Source organism: Fukomys damarensis, unplaced genomic scaffold, assembly GCF_012274545.1.
Source record: "Fukomys damarensis isolate Sample0158 unplaced genomic scaffold, DMR_v1.0_HiC HiC_scaffold_21, whole genome shotgun sequence".
Taxonomy (NCBI): Eukaryota; Metazoa; Chordata; class Mammalia; order Rodentia; family Bathyergidae; genus Fukomys; species Fukomys damarensis.
Window position 1 is genome coordinate 4239682 of NW_022900933.1, and position 19051 is coordinate 4258732.

The 19051-nt window shown below is 40.6% G+C and overlaps 1 protein-coding gene and 1 pseudogene across 1 annotated transcript in view; both read left to right on the forward strand.

The window, feature by feature from the left end:
- The window catches only part of Pcnx4 (pecanex 4), a 39094-nt gene that overhangs the window by 17392 nt on the left and 2651 nt on the right, over positions 1 to 19051 (forward strand). Inside the window, exons 7-10 of the mRNA XM_010605906.3 lie at positions 1297 to 1660; positions 3206 to 3309; positions 6254 to 7287; positions 7684 to 7870. Coding sequence (XP_010604208.1) covers positions 1297 to 1660; positions 3206 to 3309; positions 6254 to 7287; positions 7684 to 7870 — 1689 coding nt within the window. The remainder of the gene's footprint in view (positions 1 to 1296; positions 1661 to 3205; positions 3310 to 6253; positions 7288 to 7683; positions 7871 to 19051) is intronic.
- On the forward strand, positions 10226 to 11434 carry LOC104849469 (annotated as a pseudogene).

Consider the following 19051-nt stretch of genomic DNA (forward strand, 5'->3'; position numbering starts at 1 on the left):
AATATATTATATATATTATATATATTCATTCACAAGAATGTATGTGTGGGTACAGGTATGGGTATATATGTATGTTTGTCTGTAGTTCTGTTTGTATTCATAAGACTGAGTGTGTGTGTGTGTGTCTGTATGAGTGCACGCATGTGTATGTGCATGTCTGTTTGTAGTTCTCTTTGTGATATTATTCTGTGGTTTAAGTTGAGGACCATATAAAATGAGTTAGGAAGTATTCCTTACTCTTATTATTTTGAAGAGCTAATGAAGGAGTGGTATTTTTATTCCAAAATTTTTTAATATTCAATATATGTTTTAAATGCTTTATAAGATGTATTTTATAGGATTAAAAGCCATCTGAACCTCAGCTTTTCTCTGTGAGTTTTTTTTGGGGGCTTGAGGTGGGGTTGAGGCAGTGTCTCTTTATGTAGCCTCAGCTGGCCTTGAACTCATGGCAGTCCTGCCGCCTCATCATCCCAAGTTCTAAGATTATGTCTCTCTGAGTTTTTAAATTACTAATTTATTCTCCTATAATTGATGTGTTCAGATTTCCTCTTTTCTTCTTGAGCCAGGTTCAGTAATTGTGTTTTTCTGGGAACTTGTCAATTTCATCTAAGTTATCTAATTTATTGACATATAGTTGTTCACCCATAAGATAAAGGTAGTACAGTGTCACTTCTCTTTGGTGTTACCATTTTTTTAAAAACTAGAAAGCCAAGCTGGGCATGGTGGTGCACACCTGTAATCCCAGCACTTAGGAGGCTGAGGCAGGAGGATCACCGTGAGTTCCAGACCAGCCTGGGCTACATAGTGAGTTCCAGGTCAATCACAACTACATAGTGAGACCCTGTCTCAACATCCCCCCAAAAAAACCTAGAAAGCCAAAACATATATATAATATAGTCTCATTTCTTAAGTTTGAGGATGTAGAAAGTTATAACAAAGAAGTATATATAAGTTGGGGAGAGTGCTGCATACCCATAATCCTAGCACTCTGGGAGCCTGAGGCAGGGAGATCACAGGTTCAAGTCTTGCCTGAGCAACTTAATGACTTAGTGAGAAAATAAAAGGATGGGTTGAAAGTCAGTGGGAAGGCCTTGGGTTCAATTCCAGCACTACAAAAAAAAACAAAAAAAGAAAAATGAAAAACAAATAAAACCCCAAAACAAAAAAAGAAAAAGAATCACAGGGCTGTTTCCTTAAAAATATTTGGACAATAATAAAATGAGTTTCCTTATGTTATTTTGCAAAGTCATGAGAAGCATTTAAGAGTAAGTGAAAATCATTTTTATGTCTCTGTAGGTTGGTATCATACGTGATCGCCTGATTCAGTTCATTGCTAAATTGCAGTTTGCTATAACTGTTCTTTTGGCATCGTGGAAAGAAAAAAAACAACATCAAACAACAACTACCACTTTATGCATAGTCAATGCTATCTTCTTCCCGTTTGTATTGGTCATCATAGCTTTGTCTACACTGCTGTCCTCTCCGTTACTCCCCCTCTTCACCCTTCCTGTGTTCCTGGTGGGGTTTCCCAGACCCACCCAGAGTTGGCCAGGAACTGTGGGCACTGCAGCTTGTGTGTGTGAGGACACCATGTACTATGAGCAGATGGTCCCTAGGTTGACTGCTGCGTTGCAGACTGCGATGGCAGCTGGATGTTTAGGTAAGTCAGTGGGCCGTGCTTTGGAAATCCTTACAAATGCGAAGTCCAAAAGGTGAATCATGAAACAGGTTCCAATACATTGATGTATATACAGAGAGATTGTGTATGAAATAGAAGTATATCTCCTCTACCTATTTTGAAGTAAATAAAGGTGTAAAATAAAAATTATTTGGGAAAATTACATTAAGGTGATTAGAACATATTGTAAAAATTTTCCCCTATTTAAATTCAGGTTACAGGCACACCACTGAAAGATAAAAACAATCTGCTTGATTTCCATGAATTTACAATGAGTTCATGTCAAGTAGATGCAATAGCTTAGCTCTATAAAGAGAGAAACCTAGCTGGTTAGGCGTATGCCCCCCGCTTTTTTAGTATATTCCATTATGAAGGTTCCAGAAAAAAAAGCTGATGGTGACTACCTCCTTCACTGTTTACACCAGCAGGAACACAGTTTCTTATCAGTGGGTGGTTCCCCAATGGACACAAAGGCCATCTTGTGAGTGGACCTTGGAAAGTATAACCATTAGTCCTGCTGTGCAGTTCTTCTTTGCAGTGTGTTATACAGTCAGAGATGCACACAGATAGCTTACGTAACGTCACTTATAACAGTAAAAATTGGACGTATTTGAAATGTTTATTAACGTAGAAATTAATACTCTAGTAGTATTAAGTTAGTGAATGCTGAACTCAGTTATAGTGAATGAACTTTAGTTTGCAGTCAGTGTGAGTACATCTTGAGAACAGTTTTGAAAGAAAAACTAAGTTTTAAGTTTTTGTAGATTGTAAATTTTAAACCACAAAATAATTATATATTTATATACATTTATATAAAAATATCCAAATCTTTTAAATCAATGCAGAATTAATTGGTTCTTATATATTTAATATTTTTTCTAATGTAACATGTATTTAGCCTTTTGTACACATGATGTTATATTATATATTATCAGAATACATTCTCTCTTCCAATTTCTTGTGAAGAGCTTGATTTGCTTTCCTTGATATGCAATTAACAGTTACTTCTGTTCATTGTTGACCTAATAAGAAGGTGTTGTGAATCAGTTGTAGTTGTTTTTCCAACTTTAAAGAATCGTATGGCATCTTAAGTGAAATAAATAGCACACAAATGTGTAAATACTGAATCGTTTCTCTGGTGTGAAAAACTAAAAGTGTGAATAAGATTCAAATTGTATAATTGATAATGTGAACTAGGAAGAAAAGGGCTAAAGTTGTAGGTAAGGTGGGAAGGGTAGGGGGAAAGAAATAAGGGACAAGAAAAAATATGAGAAAAGGAAAAAAATGGAATCAAAGCCTTTGTAAATAGGGGAGGGTAGAGGGTGGGGGGGGATGAAGGGAGGGCAGGGGTTGGGGAAAAAATGAGAACCAAGACCTGTCATGTAAAGGTACAAGGTCCCAGTGATGAATGTGACTGTACCGTACACCTAAAAAGTACCAATAAACTCGATGGAAAAAAAAACAAGATTCATATGGCAAAATAAAACATGCTTAAAGAATGATTTCTTTTTTTCTGATTTGTTTTAGGTCTCCTCTCACCTGGAACACACTACTTGGGCCGTTTTCAGGATCGTTTAATATGGATAATGATTCTAGAACGTGGCTATACATACTGCTGTATTAACATTAAGGTCAATGTGCATGTGAATCTTAACTGCTATTTTTTATAGTTCATGTGTAAAGTTTTACTTCTTAGGTATACAACCACAATAACCCAGTTTGAAAGAATACCTTTTTAATTACCTGTGAAAACTCCTAACAATAGCTAAGGTATATTTCAGTAAGTACATGGAAATATCTTTCCATATATTCCACATACTGGTAGCTGAATGGTATTGATTGCATAACAAAATATATCTGCTTGCTTTCCTTCCAGTCCTGTTCTTCTTATCCACGTCTAGCTGAGCATTTTGAAAATGGGAATCAGTAATATTTTCAACTCTTTGGTCATCTGTGTAGTCATTCTCAGCTTAATAAAAGCCATCTACTCACCTCATTGCTGTGCCCTTTTCTGTCCTTCTTGAAGAGGAAGACCCCTTGTTAGATGGCTGATCATCATCTCCAGTTTGGTTTTTCCAGTTGTCTTCACCTTACTCTAGGTTCTGACAAGCACTTGACGTAATTTTCTCTTCTACTACACAGCTACTCCTGGTCAGTGTCCTTTGATCGTTCTTCCTTTTTTCTTTCACCTCTTAATTGTCCTTGGAGACAACACTATATTTCTAGTTGCTCAAGCCAAGAGTAATGATTCACCTTTGACTCCTTTTTTATTTCGATAGCCAACATTAAATCTATCCAGAAATCCTGCTCTGCCCTCAGCCATGTGCTGTGTCCCATCACTTTGCACCTCCTTATCCTCAGCTACCTCCATCTCTTCCCCAGATAACTGCAGTAGCCTCTCAGTTGCTGTCCCTGTTTTACCTGCATTGCATTGTCAACTAAAATAATTTCTTAAATGCAGTTATTATCAGGTCACTTCTGTACTCAAACTCACACAGTGGATTTCTTCCTTCCTTCAGTGTGAAAGTCAAGGCCCAAAATAGGCTCCCCATTCCCTGTTTGGCCTCTAATTCCATGCTGGCCTTTTGAATGTTCAGTCTGGCTGGCGCAATGTGCCTTCAGCTAATCACATAGCCAATAGAGCCTGGAACAGTGCCTGGCACAGAACAGGCTTTTAAGAAATATTCGTTGAAAGATGGAATGAGGAAATTTTATGTCATAGCACAGATTTGATGAAATTACTCCTGACCAAAAACCTGTCCCTTTAGAGCAGTGCTTCCCGAAGTGTAGTGCCCAGATGAATAGCGTTAGCAGAAAATGAAATTTTTTTTTAATTTTGTTTTTTTGTGACAATATCCTGCTATGTAGTTCAGTATGGCCTTAATTCACTATGTAGTCCAAGCTGGCCTCGAACTTGCAGAAATCCTCCTGCCTCAGCTTTCCAAGTGCTGGTATTACAGGTGTGTACCATCATACCTGGCTGAAATGAAAATTCATGAACCTCAAAGTGGACCTACCAAAACTGAAACGTTGAGAGTGAGCCTGGCAGTTGGCTCTTAAAGAGTGCTGCCTGTAATTCTGACTCACCTAGGGGTTGACAATCTCTGTCTGGTCTTCCAAGAATTTTCCATAGAAATTATCAAGGATATATTGATTGCTTAATTTTATGCTATGAAAATAATATCATCTAATAATACCTAATGTGATTTTTTTCTGGTCTTTTGTTCTAAAAATACACTTCTTAATGGCAATCTGTTTTATTTTGAAATGTTGTTTATCGTGTGCCATTTACTAACACTTAATATTACATTTTAAACTTTTCAAAGTGTAAATAGCTATGTAAATGTTTTCTTTGAAAGAAAGAGAACAGGAACCTAAGAGGTTGAATCACCTACTGAAGTTGTATGCCAGTAACTGGTGAAGCCATGACTTAAAAAATGTGTTCTGAAGACCCTGGTACTTTAGTGGAAAAAGTAAATAAGTGAATAATAATAAAACAGTGAGCTTTGATGTCATCTCTAAATTATTCCTTCCAAGGAAGTTACCAAAATCTGTTTCAAATTCATATAAGAACTATACTCTTGAGTGAAATAAATAGGACACACTTGAGTAAATACCAAGTAGTTTCTCTGGTGTGAAAATTAAAAGTGCAAATGAGATTCAAATGGTATAATTGATAGTGTGAAATAGGAAGAAAATGGCTAAAGAGGAAGTGGGAAGGGGAGGGGAAAGGAAATAAAGGAAAAGAAAAAATGTGAAAAAGGAAAAAATGGAAACAAAGTATTTGTAAATAGGGGAGGATGGAGGGGTAGAAGGGAGGACAGGGGCGTGGGGAAAAAATGAAAAACAAGACATATCATGTAAAGATACAAGATCCCAATGATGAATGTAACTGTTTCATTTGCTTGAAATGTACCAATAAACTTAATGGGAGAAAAAATGAATGTATTCATAATACTCAGTGTTTACTTATTGCATACCTGCTTTGTACCTGGTACAAAGCACTGAGAACATAGCAGTAATGAAAAGACAATTTTTATGCAGTTTATGCTGTAATTAGATGACACAGACAGTAATTACATAAATAAATGTATTATGCTATCATTACAAAACTTGAATAAGAATATAATTAGTCAAATTTGTGACACTTGCAATAGTATAATGCTCTTAGTCTCCTATATAAAGTTTCCTATAAAGTGGGGTAGAAAGGATACGAAAGTATGGAACATACTTTGTAATTCCACTTTTACCTTTTTTACTCCCAAATTCTGATTTAATGTTTCATGTGACTCAACCTTGACAATCGATACAGTCTTTTAAAATTATGTTCATGTTCAATAAAGTTATTTGCCTGATTTCTAGTGGAAATTTTATGGCTTCTCTTAGAATAATAGTAGAATTACATTTAGCCTCTATCCAGTATCAAAATATCAAATGTCGTAAAGTTTAAGGCGTAACGCCTGAGTTAAACTTTTTGTCATTTTAATTATGAGAAGCTGTGGGTATTTGTAAGACTAGTTGCTGTTCTCTATGGGTTAAGTGGTTATAAACTCGTCTTTTTAATTTTCTTTTTAGGGGTTAGAATTGCAAGAAACATCCTGTCATACTGCTGAAGCACAAAGAGTTGATGAAATTTTTGAAGGTGCTTTTGAACAAGAGCACCCCAAAATATGTTCCCTTAATGAACACGTTGGGAATGTCTTAACACCCTGTACTGTTTTGCCTGTGAAGCTGTATTCTGATGCCCGGAATGTCCTGTCTGGCATAATTGACTCTCATGAAAACTTGACAAGTTTTAAAGGTGACCTTATCAAAGTGCTTGTGTTCATCCTCATTCAGTACTGCTCCAGAAGGCCCAGTAAGCAGGAGAATTTTCACGAAACTGAAAGTAAAGGGGAAACATCTCTAATAGTCCTGCCTCCTTTGAACTCTTCACCATGTCCTACGTCCCCAGAAGACACAAACAGTTTTCATTCACAGACTTTCAATGATTGGTCAGACGACATTTTTGACGATGAACCAACTGTCCAAAAAGGAAAAGAAGGAAAAAATTGGGTGAAAGATTTGTCAGGTACAACTGTGCCTATTCCAGGCTTGGTAGACACACAGAAAGTTGATGATCTTTCTACTGGCACAATTTCTGAAAACAATCTTTACAAAGCAGTTACGCTGGGATACCCTGCTATTGACAAAGGAAAGCAGGAAAGCACGGCTTATATCCCTCTTATGGAGTTCAGTTCTCACCATTCTCACTTAGTGAGTTTACCTGAAGAATGGAGGTCTAGCTGTTTACCCAGCTCCAAAATGAAAGAGATGAGCTCCCTCTTTCCAGAAGACTGGTACCAGTTTGTCTTAAGTCAGTTAGACTGTTTCCACTCAGAAGAAATGGCCTCAACTGCACTGGAAGAAATTTTAAAGGACAAAGTTTTAAAAGACTTCTACATTCACATAGTAATGACTTGTTACTTTGGTTTATTGGGAATAGACAATCTTGTTCCCACTGCTGGCCATCTAGTCAGAGTTTATGGTGGTGGTCTGCCCTGGTCTAGTGCCTTGGATTGGCTCACAATAAAGCCAGAACTGTTCCAGCTAGCTCTGAAAGCTTTCAGGTAACTCATTTACATTATATATACAGGTTGTAACATTGGAACTAGCAGAAAAATGTTCTATTTTTACTTTGAGGGTGTTTAAAATTCAACTGGAAGACTTACTCAGTTCTAATTTTTAAAATTCACTCCCCAAGATTGAAGAACACTTCGTATACATTGTAATTTTATCAGCAGTACTCTTTAATTTCTGCCTTTTGTTTTTGTGTAAAGGACCTATTTTTCATGTAGCTGGCTGTTATTCACTCTTAGTACATCATTTCTCTTCTACTCTTTGAAATGTAGATGATTTCAATTCAGTTTTAAATTCAGTCTTAAAAATACTCATCAAACAAGCACATTTCACCCCTAGGGTTGATATAAAAGTTCTCAAAAATTGCTTGGTTTTCCATTTTTCAGATATTCTCTGAAACTAATGGTAGATAAAGCAAGTTTAGGTCCAATAGAAGATTTCAAAGAGCTGAGCAGCTGCCTCGAGGAATATGAAAATGACTGGTACATTGGTTTAGTATCAGATGAAAAGTGGAAGGAAGCAGTTTCACAAGAAAAGCCTTGCTTGTTCTCTCTGGGCTATGATCCTCATATGGTAAGGTGAAAAATATTTTTTTAACATTTTCTTATATTAACCTTAATGATTACAAATGTTATAAAATATCTGAACCAGGCAATAGACAGACAACATTCTAGTTATTGATATATATTAATTATAGTTTCAGAGCATTTTTAATCATGACTTCAAACATAATCCAGCCCTAAAACACTTGATTCATTTACTTTTCCCAACTGAGTAAGAAACATTTAAGAATACTGTGCAGCCGTTGTGCAACGACTAACCCCTAAGGTAGCCAAGTACATGTAATTTGCACATTTGACAAAATGGTTTGTATTGCTACACCTGCTTCAAGCATTAGAGTGATCACTTGGTTTTGACTCCTACAAGAAATATTAACTTGTAAGTGGAAAATTATTTCTTTGGCTGGCACCTGCATTTTATTTGAAGCAATCCTAGCCAGGAAGAATTCAGGGAGACCCCAATAGATGATTTTTAAATATTTAATACTTTTTCTTATCACATTGGTTGGGTGCATTGTGAAAGACTCAATGTTATGAGCCTACCGTGCATTCCAAGTCTGACTGGCACGACTGTGTGAGGACCGGCTCAAATGCTCTTCCCAACATAATTTACAGAAAAAAAGTTGGACAACCATTGAAATTTTCAGAAATAGTCCTTACAGCATAAGGTAAATGAAGAAATAAAGTTGCTTACAAAATCTAAAACATAGTAAAAACAGCAAAAGACCAGAATTAGAATCAACACTCACTGTCTTCCCCTGAGGAAAGAAATGCTCTACTCTGGTGCCCCAGGAACACAGGGCTCTTCACCCTCTGTTACCAGTTTTCCCAAGGGGGACAGTCCCACGTTTCTCCTCCAGGTTCCCACTATTGTTACTGAGCCTAGATTTCAGTCACATGTAGTCCAGACTTGGGGAGTGCCTCTGGTACCCTACTCCTGGGATGGGAGCTGTATCTTGGGCGTGTGGGCACTGAGAATGTAGAGCCTGCTCACCTTTGCTACTGAAAAGCAGAAGCTCTGCAGTGGAAGAGGTAAACTGAAATACCTGTCTCTGCTCTAATGAGTGGTTGTCTTCAGAGCAGAGCTGTCACACAGAAGCAAGATACTTTCCCACCTCAGGCACCTCAAAGATTTTGTTATGTAGGAGAAGCAAAAAAAGTGGAGCTCTGAAACTCTTTCAAAGAACTTATTAATTTCAACAGTGTGGATCCTTTCAAGCCTGCCATGGTCTCAGGATCAAGGCAGATTTTGGTAAAAAGTAAACTGGCTGGATTACCAAGGAAGATGGAGAAAGAACTGTCAGAGAAGAGCCTGAGAAGTCAGGTCATAACAAAGGTCAGACACAGATGCCCAAAGCAATTCCTTTTACGGAGTCCAAATTCGTTTGTTTCAGTCTATGAAGGAGTTTGTGACCTAGGTTGTTATGAAAACAACTTAGGCAAGTAGTGACAATTAATAGAGGTCCTGTAGTCTTAGTCTCTAATATCCAACAGTCGCAGTTTAAAGGAGGAAAGGTTTATTTTGGCTCATATTTTGAGTCTATAGTCAGCTGCCTCCAAGGTAGAAACAAAATGATAGAAGGGCCTGGGTAGAAGCAGCTGGGTAGCAGGCAGGGAAGGAAGAGAGGACATGGAGGGAGATACACCCTCCCAGGTTATGTTCCCAGCAACTCACATCCAACCAGTCCCTACCTCCTCAAAGCAAGTGAGGTTTATCACTGCTGTGGTCCAGTCACTTTCCAGAAGCCCTACCGCTGAACATATCAGGCTTTTGGCTGACATCCTGGATCTAAAAGAGTGATGGCAAACCTTTCAGAGGCCAAGTACCCAAACCGTGACCCCATATCCACTTATTTATCACCAAGTGCCAACACTGCAATTAAACTTGCACGGGGCTGCTGGGGCGGTGCTGGCATAACTTGGCTTAATAGAGAGAGCTCTGTGTATCTGCTGTAGCATGTGTGCTGTAGGTTCATTTTTGGTGATCGAAGCTGTAACACCTCCTAAAGTAACTGGGTATTTTGTGAGGTTACATCCCCAGAGAGCAGTGCCTTAGACTTCCCTTAGGGAAGGGGTAGAAGGTAGGTAAGGCAGAGGTTTAGCAGTAATCAAGTCGCACACTCAAAGAACTGAACATCAGTAATATGCTCAGGAGTAAGGGAGGACAAGGAGGAGCAGTACCTAGAGTTTCTACAATGCTATCTGAATTGTCTAGTTTTCAACAAAGAGTTTGAAGACATGCAAAGAAAGAGAAAATTCTAACCCATAGAGGAGGAGGAAACAGGACCAAACTGGCAGCCTTGGTGAAAGTGCAGCTGGCAGCACCCAGAACGAGGAGCTACCTGAAACCCTGTGTTCCTGTGCATGAAGATGTCTCTGTGGACTTGGGAAGAAGCTGCTAGAAGCAGCAATAAAAGGCCAATATGGTGAAGTGAGGACGATGGTGGCAGATGGTGCCCCGTTCACCACAAGCTGGCTCGGAACCTCCCGCTGCACCGTGTAGCCCAGCACGGACACTGTCCCACTGCAGGGGTACTGCTTCGCGTGGGAATCAGCAGGGAAGACCGCACTGAAGTGGGCAGGACCCCTCTGCATATGGCTGTGGCTGATGGACATGCACACATCGTGGAGCTGCTTTTGGGAACAGTGCAGATGTGAATGCCAGGGACACACTGAAGATGACAGCTTTGCACAGAGCCACAGAGCACCACCATCTGGACGTTGTCGAGTTGTTTATCAAGTACAGGGCTGATGTTCTTGCCTGCAGCAAGTCTGATAAATTGGCCTTAGACATATCCCTGGAGAAGACGCTGAGATTTTGATCATCCTCCGGGAAGCAATGAGAGTCAGATCACTGCCAACCCTGAGAGAGCCAAGCCCATGACCAACCCCGTGACAGTGGCTGCTCCATTCCTCCTCCTCACCGGAGAGGCTGTTAACCTCCCCAGCCTTGTTTCTTCAGCCAACACCAAGCAACCTGAGCCAACCCAGAGGAAATCACACAGGGAAATCCTGTTGACTCATCAGTCCAGAAAGTGATGGGGAGTGGAGGCCAGAGAGTCATCACCATAGTGACTGATGGATTTCCTCTAGCTAATATTCCAACTGACATCCTTCCCAGAGGCCTTGGCTAGCCATTTATGGTAACTGTGCAAGATGGACAGCAAGTTCTAACTGTACCTGCTGATCATGTTGCAGAGGAGGCTATGGTTGAGGAGGAAAAGGAAGAAGCAGAGAAGTTACCATGGATGAAGAAACCAAGGATGGAAGAGATGACAAACAGTGTGGAGGAGAGTAAGAGGACAGCAGAAGAGAATCACTGCAGCGAATCCAGGAGGCCAATCTGAGAGCCCAGGAGTCCTGGTGCAACCTCCTAAAGAAAGAGCAGGAAGCACAACAGTGCCACCTTCGGCTGGAGGCCATGGCCCGACCACTGCGATGGAGCTGAAGAGATAGCTGAGGTGGATGCTGTAGGAATCCCAGAAAGTCAGGAGAAAGAGAAAGAAGCAGAAGGGACTTGGTCAGGATGCACACAGAACCTGGTACCAGAGTTCCTCTGGAAACAGTTTCGTCCTGACACGCGAGATCCACAACTTGCATTGTGTTCATCTGTTCCTTTTGTAAGAAGAAAACACAGCTGGGCATGGTGACGCACACCTGTACTCTCAGCTACTTGTGAGGCTGAAGCAAGAGGAAGGAAAGTTTGAGGCCAGCTTGGGCAATTTAGTGAGTGTCTGTGTCTGAAAAGGGCTGCGGTGTGGCTCAGTTGCAGAGTGCTTGGCTAGCACGTGCATGGCCTTAAATTCAAGCCTTAGTACCACAGAAGCAAGAGGAAAAATAACGCAGAGGGTAAAAACTGTAGTAAAAACGTGTCCTTAAGAAAACTAGGCTGGAGGTGAAGCTCTGTGACAGATGCTTGCCTGTCATGTACAAGGCCTGGAAATGACCCTCAGCACTGAGAAAAGAAACACCCAACAATTATAGCAGGGAGCAGTGGTTGGGCCCAGGAAGGCTCTGTATGCAAATGGAAACTTCAAAGTCATGTTAACGAATACTTTTTGTAAGGGACCAAAAAAGTAAAGACCACATTTCTGGGTTCACATCACTGCTGTAAGGTAAAGATTACGAGTGTTGATATTGTGGGTTGACTTTTTTTTAATAACTGACTTTGTATTAAAAACTTTTTGAGATTATATTCCTAATACACAAAAAAAGAATACTGCAAAGAAGTCTTTCAAGCATGGAAGCAATATAGGGAGATTACCCGCTAAACAAAATGATGACCTGGACCAGAGATTATTTAGCTCAGTGGTGCTGCCACCTGCCTCCCACCTCCTGAGCACAAGGTCCCGAGTTCCATTCCCAGTACCAAAACAAACAAACAAATAAATAAAGATAATAAAATGATGACTGTTACATATCTTCCCACTGAATGAAAAATACTTAAAGATTTCACCTGGCTGAATTCATCTTGCCCCAGAAAATAACTTGAATCCCCTCAAAAACCAAAAGCACACACAATTATGGTAATTGTATAATTATAAAAACAGTATAAATCAGTGTTCATTTTCCTGATTTGAAAGTATTTTTGAAAGCATTGGCTCTTTTGGACCTGTGACATACAGACACGCAGTGCACCGGCCAATAGTTACACAGAGGAGATCCTCAGAGGCAGTGCTGCAGTGGAAGCCTGATGTGCTCTCAGAAGTGATGACCGCATCCAGCACCCCGCCGTGAACTCAGCAGATGCGATCCAGGCTCTTGTGATCAGAGCGCAGTGCGTGGGAAGCGTACACTCATTGGCAAATGAAAAGCAGCCAGGTTTCTTGGAGAGCAGGGAAAGTTGTGCTCAGGGCAAGTACATGCTGACAAAAATACGGCAAAACCAGAAAAGTGTTTACAGGAACGCGAAAGCACTGCAGCAAAATGCAGCAAGCATCAGCTCCCAGATGAATGATTCTTTGGGAATTCTTCAGAACTGCACCCAGGTGCCCCACCCCGATTTGTAGATATGAATGGCAGGAATGACCAGCGGTGCTGTGTTACCCAGGGGGCCCGTACACATGCCTCTTTTTGCAGAATTCCCTCCAATCTTAATCATCCATGAACCCCCTAATAAGGTTGGAGTGGGCTTGTCACATCTGTCGGAGGGGTGTACAGCACACCACACCACTGCTCTGTTGGAACACCCACCTACCAGAATCCTACCGCGATTGTCAACTCAGCCACAGTAATGGATTAAAGAGGTGGGGTTTAAAAGAGAAGAAATGGTTCATTTGGAAAAGGGTGTAAATAGAGAAGAGAGCCACTCTAGAAGAGTAGGGAGCATCAGAAAGTGAATACCCAGGGGAGTTGGACCTCAGCTTTTTATTTAGGACTAGCGATTTCTCCCATCCCCACAGGGGCACCTGGAAGTTGTCACCATACCATTGGCTCTCTGGCTCTCTGATATTAACCTTGGGCATCTAGGTTTGTCTTCTTTCTGGTCCTTTGTTTTTTTCCTATCCCTTTGTGATGCTTAAGTGTGTGGGGAGGCAGCCTTATAGAAAGGTAAATTCAAGTTCATGATGAAGTAAAGCAGACCCCAGTATCTGGTATGATAATATAGTGTTAAAGTTACAGCACTCATGCGTACATGTTTAGGTGTGTTGTTTTCATGTGAAATAAGAGGACTTAGGTGGTTGCCCCTTATTGCCCTTGCATTTTATCAGACGTGGGCGAGCAGACTGATTTCCCTGGGCTTTTCTGTTTCTGGCTTTCTCCTTGCTGTGTCATCTCTTTTGATAAATTCTTATGGTACTTGTGTTACTTGGTGTCTCTCTGGCTGTAGTTTCTCTCTGTGTTGTCTTGCTGATTGCTCTGACTGTAGAGTCTACCTACATAGGCAGAAGCTGCTTTTAGTAAGATTCCTTAGTAATTTTTAATAAAGTCGATCATTTCCCTGCCTAGAAGACAAAAGTGAAATCCTGGAACCAGCCATTGATAGGGATGATTAGCATATGTTTCACTGACGGCAGTGATTTCATAAAAGATGGCATCAGGAGGGCTCGTTACGCCACAGTCAGCCTTACCCAGAGCATTAAAACAGATGGACTCCCTCCATCGAACTTCTGCCCAAAGGCAAATGGATGTTTCCTCAGGTCAGGGTGGCTGGTGTAACTCTGGGTGATGGTCTGTTCACACTCATGTCTTATTTGCTGGTTCGTTGGGAGGAGAGTAGGTGGTTTTCAAGTGGTACAAGGCTGAAGAGAGACATCGGAGTTTTCAGTAAGTTTAGCTATTAATTAGTGGGTCTTTTGCCAGTTAACCAGAAATGTCTCTTGTGTTTCTAACAGTGCCTTAACTGGTGTGAGGTCAGGACTAAGAGGTTTTGCCCACGATTACTCCAAGACTAAGAATGCCATAAGTGGCTGTTGCTCGCAGGCAGCTAGGCCAGCCCTGTCCCTCGTCTAGTCACTTGGAAAAGTAAGTCACTGATTGCTTTTCCTATCCCAGATGCTGAGTTAGCACTCGCATGGCTATTCCTTGCCTTTCAGCCATGAACAGAGAAAAAGTTTTAGTTAGATCTCGATTCTTAATGCTATGGCCTGCATTAGGGCCTATTTTAAACCTTTAAAAGCCTCTTGACTGACTGTTTCCCATTTCAAGAGTTCACTCTAATCCTCAAGTAGCCTCATACATGAATTTGGCTGTAAATTACTTCAAACTAGAGTATCCAGGTGTGACTGAAGTTATTCATCTCAAGAAAGCTGCAGTCTAGACGTTGTGGGACACAGATGGCAAATCACCTCAGTTCTCCTTGGGAATAATTGTCTTTATGCTGGTGTTAAAATGTATCTCAGCTATGTCAGCTTTTGTTGAGAGATCTAGACCTTATGTTAGAACACCTTTCTACTAGAAAATTGAGTGTTAATGAAGTTTTCATCAAATAACGTCTTTGTGGGACTACAAATGAAGAGGTCATGTATATTCTCTAATAGGCCTTCCTTTTTGAACTTTAAATCTCCCAGGTCTTCAGCTAAAGCCTGGGAAAACAAATGGGGGCTATCTCTAAAACTCCGAGGCGAGACAGTCCAAGTATAAGTGTTGGTGAAGTCCTGTTTGGGGATCTTCCCATTCAAAGTAAATTATTGAGAGGATCCACAGCTCTAGGAAAAAAAAAAAAAAAAGGCTTCCTTGAGAACTATTTAGGATCTCCTAGGATCTGTGCTAAAAGGGTCTATGGGTGTGCTACTGGTAAATAGGTACTACTTCCTCATTTATGACGCTTAGATCCTATACTAAGTGATAGTCTCTCCATGGCTTGACTGTTGGTAAAAAGGGTATTTTGCACAGGAACTGGCATAGCACCAGTTATCTTGTAACTATAAATATCAGTAATGGGCTTTAACCCCTGTCTAGATTCTTTTTTAAGGTAATAACTCTTTTCTGGGAGGATAGAGATTAGGGTCCTTTAGCTGAATGACTGGAGTGGCCGTGACAGCCCTCTCTGTGGTGTTTTTCTACCGTGCTTTGGGATCAGCTCCCAGCAGAGACATCAGGTCCCATGGCACAAGCCTTTCTTTAGTCCCTAGCAACTAGGACGTAGGTTGCTACAGATTTGAATGTTAGAGTGGCCCTGAGTAGGAAGAGTATATCTCTAGCAGTTACTGGGATGTTACTCTTCCAGTATCATCATAAAAGCTGCTTAGAGAAGGAAAACTTTCAGGCGTCAGTTCACAACAGGTGTAAAGAAGGCTGTTTGGTTAAATCCTTCAAGGTCTACCACAACTTTAGATTAGGATGAAAGCTCAGCCCAATAAGAAATTAGAATAAATCACACCAGAATTGCAGAGAAATATGATTTGATTGCCTGCTACTGCTAGAGTCACCCAAGGCTCCTGTAAAGCGATGAAATGCATGTGTGGGAGCCATATCAGCTGTCTCAGGCGCTTTGTTTCACTTCCTGACCTTGCTTCCTGGCCACCATGGTGATGGATACGTCATCCCTCTCTGGGAATGAGGGCCATCCCTCTTCCAATGCCAAGGATCCCCCTTCCATCTTCTGACACACTCAACTAGGCTAGGTGGCTTTTGCCCACTGCCACAGTTGCTTAGAATAAAAATAATCTGGATGGAGAAACCAAATGAAAGTTACACATCAAGGAGAGTTAACACCCACATCCCCCGAACCCTTAATTTGCCCACAGATGGGACTCTCAGCACCTTTGACTGAGAAACAGGTACTTCCACAGGTGGTCTCCCACTCTATGGCAGGCTAAGAAAGCGAATAAAGCATTTTTTCAGGAAAAAAAGAGAAACATCCAATTAGATAATGTCATAAAGCATAAATGTCTAGTGACAAAAACCTCAAAAAAAGAGTCAGGCTTGATGTAAATTCTGTCAACACACAGTTACACCCCTTTTAGATAGGCTCATAAACTTTTTTTAGTTTTTATTTATTTATTTATTTTTTGTCCCTGGGGATTGAACTTGGGACCTTGAGCTTGTGAGGCAGGCAGCGGAACCACTGAGCTAAATCCCTGGCACAATAGGATCACAAATTTGAGGCCACAGTTATCACAACAAAAGTAAAACCAAGCAAAATGTACAGAAGCAGTGTTAGAGAAATGACCCAGGAGCAGACGGCCTTACATGGCTATTGCAACCCAGAAGAGTCACTGAGGCTGGCTCTTTGAATAACTTGAACTTTGAAGTAGATTTTCCTGTCTCAGCATGGGAAAGCACTATACTTTCCAGCTCTGTGTTTCTGAGTTGCTCAGCACCAAAAACTGAGTCATTTAAATTTTCTTATGAGAGACAAGAAGGGAATCAAAGTTTCTCCAAAGGGGAGAGGGAAAAAAGCAAATCATGAAGGGCACTATGCAGCATGAGTACATGACTTGTTGCTTGCCTTTGAACACCCTTGGTGCTAAACAAATGCTGAAGTCTACATGGTGCAAGCCATGCTACCAACTGCACTCCCCAGAGAAAGGACCATGTATCCCAGTCGCCCACTAGGCTCAGCTGTGCCAGGCCAGAACACTCACCTGAAGACTGCCTCCATTTGCCTCGGGCCAGGTCCAACCCTTCTGGAGGAAAGTTGAATGACAGGTGGTAGGATGCAGTTACTATGCTGCATGCACCAGCAAAATACAACTCCTGCTGACCCACATGGGCCCTCCACCCAGCACAGAGGTGGAGAACTTTTGTTCCACAGGCTGGTCATCTCTAAATGGAATCCTTCCCGTATACCCAACAAGCGTGCTTGGTCACTTGTTAAAAGGAGATGAGAGGAGGAAGTGCCCCCCCAATGGGCTTGTCTTCCTGCTTGGCTGGGTTGCTTTTGACTGCTGATTGTTTGTCTGGTCTTCTTTGATTTCTTCTTGCTGACTCACCAAAATTTTACCACATGAAAAATTTAACAGTTATAATCCAGGTTCTTGTTTCTGATGAGTGATAAATTATGGCAAGTGATAAATTACAAGTGCACCCTGGTTAGCAAGTGGGAAGCAGCTAGAGCTACTGAAGATCCCAGGACAGTGGAAGGAGGCATGGCCCTAGGTCGCTGTTTGAAATAGAGTGGGTGGAAGTTAGTGTGTTCCTTAGCTCCACTGTTTCTAACTGTACTAAATCTACAGGAATGAAAGAAGGGAATCAGAAATCATAATAGCAACAATAAGTCGACACTTCTTCCCTTTCCTCTCAGGTTCTTTAAAAATTTTCAGTTATGTAACAAAATAATTATAAGAAGATATTACTGTATTTTGAAATTTGTCGATGTGGTATTATTAACAGTAATATCACAAAAAAGAGGGAAGGCAGTAGAACTGTGTCAGAGTAGCACTTCTGTGTTTCACTAGAACTTGGTATAAATTGAAAGGCCACAAGACAGGTGGCATCAACAGAGGAGAGAACTGGGAAAATCCATAAAGACATTAAATCCCACATTAAAAATATGTACTTAATATAAAAGAAAGTAGGAGGAATGAAGACACACACACACCATGTGACACAGGAGACAAACATTGCAGTGACAGAATCCAGGTGTATCATTAATTACATTTAGTGGCAATGTGTTAAATGACTCCAAAGTCTTTCCTTGCCTTATCTCTATTCTGATGCCTTCCAGCATTCTTTGGCACATGGCAGCATAACTCTCCATCTTCATATGGTCTTCTTCCCTGTGTCCTGTGGCAGTTATCCTGTTTCAGTCTTCTACTAGGATACCCGACTTTGGATTCAGGACTGCAATGCCTCCAGTGTGGTCTCATCGTGAGATCCTTAATCACATCTGGAAAGTACCCATTCCGTATAAGGTCACATATACTATTGATTAAGATTTTGAAGGTACAGTTCACTCCACTCCAGATCTTACTTTACACCGTTATTTAAAAATAAACTTTAAAATGCATCACGACAATTCTTTTTTTTAGACAGGGTCTCGCTATACAGTTCAGGCTGGTCTTTCACTCGTTATACAGCTCAGGTTGGCCTTGAGCTCATGGCAGTCCTCCCATCTCACCTTCCCAAGTATCACCATGCCTGGATAGTAAAGCATTTGTAGTAGAACCGAAAGCATAAAAATCTTAGAAGATAATTTAGAAATTGATCTTTGCATCCTTATACTGAACAATAGATTCTTAGATATGGCTTCAAAGCATGAGAAACAAGTAAAAAAGCATCAAAATTAATTCTTGTGCTTCAGAGAACACTGAAAAAGTGACATAAGAACATTGTATAAGAAAATAACTGTACATATCTGAATCTTATAAAGGACATTACTAGAATAGTGATGAAGTCACGTTCTACAGTAAAAAAGAAAGTGCAATTTTAAAACAGGTAAAAGGTCTGTGTTGTCATTTCCCCAAAGATATGCTAGTGGCTGGTGAACACATTGAAAAGTTCCACATCATGAGTGGTCAGGGAAATGCAAATCCAACTGCAGTGTACCGCTTCACATAGGCTAGGTTAGCTAAAATCAAATACGCAGGTCATAACGAGTCGTGACAAGGTTGTGGAAAAGCTGAAACACACTGCTGTTGGAAATGGAAAGCACTAAGACCCTTTGGAAAACATTCTGGCATTTTTTTCTAATAGTTTAGTGTGGAATTACTATATAATGTAGCAGCTCTACTTCTATATAACTGAGAGGAAGATCAGCATAACAATACAGATGTTCATAGCAGCAGTGTTCATAATTGCTGAAAGGTAA